A 9622-nucleotide genomic window follows, 5' to 3' on the forward strand; every position below is an offset into this window, starting at 1 on the left:
GGCTACCTGTACACAGTTTCCATAGAATTTTGACTCTAATCAATATTAGCCCACGGTACTGGGTGAAGTGGTGATGACACTTATTAGAGCTGACTGATTGGCAGTGTTGGTTTCTATCACAGCATTGCTCAATTTCTGAGATATTTCTGTAAGTTGTTGAGGTTTCAGTCTATGATTTAAGGACTTTCCATCTGTTTCTGATCACATTTTTCCTATTTTGTAGTTCAAATATTGGAGGACACATGATAAAGTTGCTGTGACTTCTCATTGCATAGATCCTTTATAACATGCGATGCTCCTCTCTGTTTCTGCTAATATACTTTGCTCTAACATCTGTTTTGCCTGATATCAATATAAAATCCTATGTTCTATTTTGATTCATATATACATCTAATATATTTTTATTTTTCTTACCCAGAATCTGCCCATGTCATCTTATTTGAAATTTATTTCTTGTAGATGTCATAAAGTTTGGTTTTATTTTTTGATCTACCAATCATTGTCTTTTAATTACTATATTCAGAGATGAAATTATTATATGAAGCTGAAGTCTATTAATTTGTATTTCAAGGGGTTTTAATTATTTTCTTTTCCTTGTTTACTGTGGATTAAATGATTGCTTCCTCAAATCTCTTTTAATGTATCTGTAACACAGCCGGTACAGGTTATTTAGCAAGTGCAATGGATATTATATTGTTCATATACCATTCATGCATCTACTACAACATTTTATCACTGACAGACAAAGAAAATGGCCTTTTTATGTCTCTTTGAATTCATCAGATAGTGACTAAAGGTTTTCTCCGTGCACATTGAGCAGGGCATTGCACAGTGTCTTATGTTCTCTCCTTTTGCCTTCTCGGGAGGTGAAGGCAACCTCTTCTCACTCATCCGATTACTTACTGAGTTCTTTCTCTGCCTTGCTGATTCCAAGTTTTCTTTTATATAAGAACTTCCTTCCTGGTAAGAAAACATCTTTTAGCCACCCACTGAAGGGTAGCTATGCTGGCAATATATGTTCTTAGTAACCATGATCTACCAATGTCAGATTTCCCCTTCATTCATGATAGGTTTCTTTAAAACTTTTAAAACTTATTTATTTTATAAGTTTGTTTTGCCTACATGTATGCTCGTGCACCACATATATGGCTGATTCCTGCAGAGGTCAGAAAAAGATATCAAATTCCTTGGAAGTGGAGTAATGGCTAGTGTGACCCACCCCGATGATACTCAGGATTAGACCTGGTCTTCTCCACAGATGCTCTTACATTCTAAGCCATTTCTCCAGGCCCTGGGGTATAAGATTCTGGGTTGAGAGTTCTTTGCTCTGACACTTGGTTTCTGGAAAGACATGATCTGTCATTTAAAATGCTTTTCTCTAAAGCTGTTTCCTTGTGGGCTTTCATGGCAACTTCTTTTTCAAGTTTTCAGAAATTTAGTTCTGATATACCTCCATATCAAGTTACTTGGATTTATCTTATTTGGAGTTTTCTTGACCTTTTGAATCTATAGATTCATGTCTCTTGGCAAGCTCTTGAGATTTTCAGATATTATTTTTTGAGTATTCGTTAGCCCATATTTGTTTCTATTTCCAGGACTGAAATGCTATGTGTAATACTTTGTGTCTTGACTTATCATCATAGCCTGTGGGTTGAGAGCTTGGTCATCAAACTGGCACTATTAGCAAAACACGAAACTTTTAAGAGGGAGGGTCCTGATGGGAGGGTAGGTGTTGAGGGTGTGTTTGAAGGGAACATTGGGACTCTAGCTTCTCTGTTCCAGTTCCTTGCTGTCAGTATGTAATATGCTTCCCTGCCACATACTTTTATCATGATCTCCATGTTTTCCTACCTTTCCCAGGCCCCCCAAATGCAAGACTAAATAGCCATAAACTACAGCTTCTGAAGCTACGTCTCCAAATAAAAAATTCATCTTCATAAGATGTTTCATCTCAGCATTCTTTGCGGTGACAGAAGACAAACATGACACTAGTGACCAGTCCCTTGCCTGGGACTCTGCTTAATTTTTCAACCTACTATCTCTGTTATTCACATTGGACAGCTTCTATTAGTCTTCTAGTCTCTGGGTCTTTTTCTCTGTCTGCTTCATTCTGCTGATGTGCCCAACCACGAAGCACTTATTTTGGGTACTGTACGTTTCTGTTATAAAATTTCCATTTAATACTAATTTTTATTGCATCTCTGTTCTGTGACTACACTCTTTTGCATTTGTTTCAAGCAGGTCATAATTGCTCAGTGGAGCACTTTGCCACAGCTGCTTAAAATTCTGAATTAGATAACTGTAAGACTTCTGTCATCCAGGTGTTGACATCTGCACTCATTTCCTAGGGGTGTTATAACAATCTACCACAAACTGGGTGGAAGAAAAGACTAGTAATTGGTTGTTTCTTGCCGTGTCACAAGATAGAATTTTTAAATTGAGATGTCAGCAAGCCCAGGGTATCTTCTGAGAGCCACGGCAAATCCTTTGCTGCCCTTCCCAGTTTTTGATGATGTGCTGGAAATATTTGGCTTTTATTGGCTTGCAGCTCAGTAGCTCTTTGACTTTGTCGTAGCAGGTGTCTTTGTTGCGTATCTCCTTTTTTTTTTTTTTTACAATGAATCTAGTTTTGTTTAATTAACCAACATATCATCATAAACAAACATATCTGTAAAGTTTCTACTTCCAAACAAGGACACATCTAAAGTTTTATGAATAATGCAGGTAAGTACATAACAGCATTATACATTGTTTTTGTACTTCCAGTCTGAACTCTTTCTGGTTCTTCACATAATGGGCAACATAACTTTTTTTGCCATACTTTGCGTCTCTGTTTTGGTTGCTTTTTCTGACAATGCTCTGGCAAAAAAGGAAAATGCAAGTACTATCTCATTATTGACAAGTGTGGATAAAGATCCCTACGTGTCTGACACACAAGGAAAGGAGAACCACTGCAACTCTTGGGAGGAGACAGGAGTTTTGCTTTCACAGTCTCCATAGCTTATACTGCAGAGATCTTTGTATCCCTGGGATGATCCTATGAGGCCCTCTCTGACACATGCCATTGAGACTACAAGGGTGTTCTACCATGCCCAGGTGGAAATAGAAATCCATGCTTTCTGCTTGATCTTCCTGTCACCATCCTGATAAATAGGTGGCTTGTTTTGTTTTGTTTTTTGAGACAGGGTTTCTCTGTGTAACAGCCCTCACTGTCCTGGAACCAGCTCTTGTAGACCAGGCTAGCCTCAGACTCACAGAGATTCACCTGCCTCTGCCTTTCAAGTGCTGGAACTAAAGGCCTAGTGTCCCTTTTTACATTGCAAGGGTCCATAAAAATACCTATCCTTGTTGGCATGAGTAGAGGTGAGATTATAATTTTGCCCATGAAATTTGAGTAGAAAACAGTTGCTATTTTCTAAAGCTTTTCAGTTTGATAACTTATTTCTTTATTGGAAACCTTATACCATTAATGTATCAGAAGCAGAAAAAATATCGGGTTTTATATAGTATATTTGAAGCAAAATTAAAACACACGGAGGCCAATACTTCACAATTTGTTAGACCCAAGTCATTGACCACCTGAATTTTCTCTACATTCACTTTTTTATGTGGTTTATGGCTAGGGGTTTAAATGTATTTAGTGGGATAAACAGGGATATGTGGATTTATGCTACTCATCCCCAAACAGAATTTGGTTTGCTTTTGTGTCTTAAAATTATGGACTTTTATTTGCTTAGAGATATCTGTGTCTAATTATATACTTTTTTAAACCTTTGATTGATCTTACTTTTTAACATAAAATTCAGTTCTTGTAAAATAATGTTTTTAACTACTGTAATGACTTGTGTCACTTTTCCTGTTTCATTCATTACTTCTGCATATTTTTGTCCTTAAAACTATATCACAATTATATTTCCTATATATTATATAAGTTATTATATATAATTATACATAATAAAATATGGAATATAACAAAAAGTATTATATTAAAACTTTACTATTTAATTCCTTCACTTTTGAGTATAATTTACTTTCTATTTATTAAGCTGTAATGTAATCATAACTTCAAAATGATCTGATTGCATTATTACATTTAATAAATGACTTTAGAAAGCAGACAAGCAGATAAAACCCTCTTTACACATAGGATTGCTTTTTATCTTCTCTGCTGATTCCATGAGTCACTGGCTCTTGTTCTTGTCATTGTGAGATCATAACAAGATCTCAACCTGTGAACTCTAGTTGTGTGCCAGCTAATGGATTACATGACCCTTGTGCTATGGAATCACTTCAAGTTTTGTTCTGCTTTGTCTTCTAGCAAGGCATTGTAAATAATAGGCCTGTGCGTCTAGGTATTACGGTTTCCTGAGAGTCTTGACTGGAGACTATCTCCACTAGATGCAGTACACAAAGAATATACTTTTGTTGAGGTAACTTGAGAAAACTCTCTGAATGCCATGGAAAGTTTGGTATTGTATAGACCTAGAATAGAAATGGAAATCACACAGCAGATTGTGTTTCTCTCTTTTCTTTAGAACTAGGAAGGTGGGACAATAAAGGATGGCCTGCTGCCTAACTATGCTTCAATGCCTTCCTTATTGGTAACTTCCTACTCTAGATTTACGTTATTTAAATTTTCTACTTGAATTTATTATCCTGGCTTTTCATTTTTTAAATATCTTGACTACTTTATTATAAATATGTTGATTCTTTCTAGACAAAAGGTATTACAGAAACAATTTGATTATAAATAAATAATTCTCTAAATAATTTTGCCTTCCTGTAAATGTGAAGGGTTTCATAAATGATAACTGTTGTCTTGGCAGCTAGTTTAGACAGAACTTATGAATAAAGACATGTCCTTGCCCTAAATCATCCGAGAAAGTAATCATGGTCCTAGCGTCTGCCTCCCACTCTCCATTCATGAAATAATCTTTAATTATCTCCATTCATGAAATATTAATTATCTCCATTCATGAAATAATCTTTACCTACTGGTGGCATCCACTTCACAGTCTTACCGTTCCCCTGTCTGCAGTGACTGTTGTGTTCATTTTGCCAAGTGATACTTACTTATCTGTCAGCAACCTGTAGTCTGCCACTTTAGTGCACAGATCAAGGATTTGATCCAGGATTTCTGCACATATCCCATAGTGCTTCTCAAAGCGTGCTTGAGCTCTTTCCACAGCGATCTTCTCATGGGTTTCTTTTTCCCTCAAGGTTTGTTCTGCGAAATCAATCTTGGCTTGTTTGGCGAGAGCCTAAGAGGGCAAACATGAACTGCAAGTAACTATTATTGTGCAATTATTCATATGAAGGTAATGTCATAATACAAAAAGTAATCTTTAAGTAGAATGAAACCCCTTTTACATCAGGGTTTAACTGATCGAGAGTCAGTTTTCACTCCTTAACACACAACATGGGCTAAGCAAAGGCTGGGTCTGTTAAACTCCATGTTCAGCTCATCAGCAAAACAGACTTCCGAGGGAAGTGGTGTGGATGAGAAAAGATCAGTGTCATAAGAATAAATTAGATCTTTGGCTTTCCTGAAGGTGCTTCGATTACAACATCTGCTAAGAGCCGAATGTCCCAGAGAAACGGTTAGTCTGGGTCAGCTGGCCCTTACACATCTGTGAGCAGGCTCCCCCTCACCAGGAACACACGCTTTGATGACTGTACTCCACTCTTCAGTATTAACTTACTGACTGGCTAAATATGAGGTGATTAGATTTTAGTGCCTTGAGATAACAGGCTTGACACATTGTAAGTGTGGTTAAGTCCTTGCTGCTTTAGTATTTATAAATTTATAACATTCATTTGTAGAAACATGTATGTCCACAAAAAGCAGTTAAATATTTAAACACCTTATCACCTACTTTATTTGTATGAGGGCAATCATTTTGCTTAAATCATTCTTTACATAAAAAACTGGCTAGCCAAGCTGAAAGCAACATAATGCTTAGTTGGAGAGATCCAAATGATCAAGTGCTGCCTTGGGGAAACGTTACCAGCTGCTCCAGCAAGCAGATCAGGTACTAAGCTGCCTCACTAATAGGATCCAACTCCTGTGATTTAATTCAGCCAGTAGAAAATAGAAATAAATGTGGGTTTCAAAGGAACTGCCTACAAATTCAAGCCCCAGCTTGTACACAGAATTCAAGTTCAAGTTATTTGAGAATTCCAACAAATCATTTATCCCCCTTATGTCTCAATTTCTTCAAAGGAAGGCTACTAATAATTTTAGTATAGTCAGGAAAATTAACTGATCCATTTCATCTGAAAGAGTAGTTTTTTTCACAACACTGCTGATAAATGAGATTAATGATAACAGATTATCATTAATATAATAATCAATCATTTGTTTTTACTGTTGATGTCTTTTTCCGCATATTTAAATCATTGGCATGGATAACATTTAAGATCGATCCAGCATATTTGGTAGATTCAGGAATGACACTAGAATTTTTCATTGCTGCCTTGTTTCAGAGGCCCTGTGCCCATGGAGAGCAAATACAAGTGAGACAAGGAGCTTTATGTTATGTTCCTAGATATCAGGAAGATCTCAGATGAGAAAGGAACTTGACATTGATGAGAATTTACCCTGACAATGACTCTAAAATAGATGGTGATGGTGGTCCTCCATAGGAACCAAAACATTAGAAAGAAGTGAGAGAATCTCCCTATCAGTAACAGAACAGCTTCCATTAGGGGTTGATATCTAGTGACTTCCTCTTTTTCCTCCACGTTTTCCTTCCTTCCTTTCTCCCTCTCTCCTTTCCTGGCTTCCTCTCTCTCATCTTGGCTTCTTCCTCCTTGTCTCACTTCTTCTTTTCCATTCACCTATTTTGTCTCCCTGGTCCACTTTTCCTCTGCCATTCACTCTGTGCTAGACTCTCCTATGTCCTCCCATCAGTGTATGCAGCATCCCTAAATGAAGACAGAGGAAATAGAAAAGGAAGCTGCAGATGTAATAATCCTTCACAGTGTTGAGCTTGGGCTCTGGAGGCCTAAAGGAAGGCTCTGCTCTCGACAATTTATGTGACTGTCCAACTTTTGACTTCACTTTCCATATGTGTCAACCTTAGATACAGATACAACTCATATGTATTTTTTTGTGAGAATTATATTTGCATGTAATGAGCATAGTGCAAAGGTGATTTGAAGCAAGTGCTCAAAATGTTGCAATTTATTATTAATCATAACAGTAGGTGGCACTAAAATTTAAAATCAAGAGCTACGTTTAGATGAAATGTGCTTTATCATGGAGCAGTGCAGAAGGAAGCAGCAAGCTGGTAAGCTGAGCACCGGTGCCTTTTTCGCTGAAAGCCCTTCTCTGCTGTCCAGACAGGACATGTAATGACAGTAGTGTAAGCCACCTGAAATGCTGAGCGCACGAGCTCCAGGTCTCTGCCATCAAGTTTGACAAATTGATGAAATAAACTTGAGTTCCCCAATGGGAAATAGACAAAAGTCAAAGGAATACAGGGATAAAAAGTCTATTTTTGTTATGAGAAGCCATACCCATAAAGTGCAAGAGAAATAGGATGTAGTAAATTAGTAATAGATTCGATATTTTGATTTTCAAGTTTCCACATAATACCACAGTAGCAAAGAACATACTCAGGAGACAGATGTTGGCTTCTGAGCAGTGTTCTCATTGACAATAACTTAGAGTATCTCCTGCCTCTCCACGGACAATTAGAGTTTAGAGGAAGGAACAGTACAATATAGGTTTCAGAAACACAAAAAGCAATGAATTGTTTATTTAAAACTAATTTTCTTACTGAAAAAAGCCTCTTAAAAGCTCTCTTTCTGCCTCAGTATAATCACTGAAATTGTTCATACCTGTGTCCACACTAATAACTCTCTCAGACTTTAGAGATGAGGACTTCCCTTGGGTATCTGAGGTAAAAACCACAGTGATTCAAACATATGAACCTAGAGAGTCAGCCCTGGCCTTATGTCAACAATGTATTAGAAAAAAAGGCAGAAATAGATGTATTTTGGATACTCAAGGAAAATACAGATGAAGCAGGTACTCCAAACTGACCACCAAGCTCAGAGCAGACACCATCAGTAACGTGCAAGCCTCGGAGAATATTAAGACAGTTCTTGTAGCACTTCTCGGGGAATCATTTGGAATTCAAAAGCATGCAAAATGACTAGCGACAGCTAGAGACAAGTGACCATGGGACTGGTGGCAAGCATGTGGTGCTTAGCATCAAGTCAGCAAGGGGGGGAGAGGGTGCAGTATGAGGGGGCTGCCTCCTCCCATGTCAGTTATAAGTTGACGGCGAAGTATGATTTTTAATGGAAATTTTGTTTACCGCTTCTCGATCAAGAGCATCCTGGAAATCCTTAAGTCGTCTTTCTTCGTATTGTTTCTCCCTGAAAATTCTATTTTGCCACAAAACTTCCTTTTCGTGCCGGACATGCATGAGCTGCACGGCAATCCTGCGCTCCTGCTGGGACTGCCGCATCAGCCGGTGGATTAACTGTTCTTCCCGATAGGCCTCCTGCAAACACCGGTACAGGGGCCAAAGATTTGTCAAAGGCAAGTCCAGATTATCCATCGGGCTCAGAAGTCAGTGTGTAAATAGTGTGAAAGGCATGACAGCCGTCTAAGTCGACTTCTGCCTTTTAGTTTAAATTTGAACACATACACACACACAGATACACACAGGCACATACGCACCCATGCATGCACATACACGTGCCTGCACATGAATGCACACACAAGAAAGAATGGCACTAGAGTCTATTTAACCACTGAAGTATAATACTAGATCTTGTTAGAAACATTATGGTATTGAAATTTACAACTGCTTCAAGTAAGTTGTTCGTTCCTTTAAAATCTAATAAACAACAAATCATGTGAGCTTTCAAAGTTTTCTAAACAAGTAAAGTAATTCTCAACTAATAATTATATTTTCAGAAGTTTGGAAATTGCGTGTATGCACTTTAATATAACAACCCCAAAGACATTAAAAGGCCCTTGAGGTTTGGCCTCTAAAATCTTGTAATAGTCGTTGTATACATGACCTGATCTACTAGAAAAGAAAAGACTTTAAGAGAATGTACTTATCTCCCAAGCAGTACTCACCAGGTTTTGGGGATCAGACAGCACCAATCAGTCACCAGCTGATGCCTTAACAGCCCAGCCAAGAGGAGCAGAAGAATACAGTTGAGCCCAGGCCCTGGTACCCACTGGATTGTGGTGTAGTGTAGAATAAACAAGCCACAGTTTCAAGTGTACTTATTTAAATATGAAGTTGTTTCATTGTTCTAAGCTAATTCTGTAAGATTAGGCTCTGTTTACACAGCAAGATAATTTAGCTGTCAAAATGTACTGTGGTTAGCCAACCCTTATAAAATTATAAAGATCACCATGGTCTGGTGAGTCAAGTTTGGAATAATACTGAGATTAAACTGAGAAAAAGAGGAAGGGAATATTGTGGGATGGCTGCATCAAGGCTATGCATGGTAAGTTTCAGTTTGAAGACCTATAAGGACCTTCACATAGGCCAGGCGGTGGTGGCGCACGCCTTTAATCCCAGCACTCAGGAGGCAGAGGCAGGCGGATCTCTGTGAGTTCAAGACCAGCCTGGTCTACAAGAGCTAG

General features: G+C 38.1%; 1 protein-coding gene across 1 annotated transcript in view; it reads right to left on the minus strand.

Moving 5' to 3' along the window:
- Spef2 (sperm flagellar 2) overlaps positions 1–9622 on the minus strand; it is a 151266-nt gene that overhangs the window by 106091 nt on the left and 35553 nt on the right. Inside the window, exons 8-9 of the mRNA XM_026783829.1 lie at positions 8328–8516; positions 5074–5261 (exon numbers count right to left, since the gene is read on the minus strand). Coding sequence (XP_026639630.1) covers positions 5074–5261; positions 8328–8516 — 377 coding nt within the window. The remainder of the gene's footprint in view (positions 1–5073; positions 5262–8327; positions 8517–9622) is intronic.

Source organism: Microtus ochrogaster, chromosome 19, assembly GCF_000317375.1.
Source record: "Microtus ochrogaster isolate Prairie Vole_2 chromosome 19, MicOch1.0, whole genome shotgun sequence".
NCBI lineage: Eukaryota > Metazoa > Chordata > Mammalia > Rodentia > Cricetidae > Microtus > Microtus ochrogaster.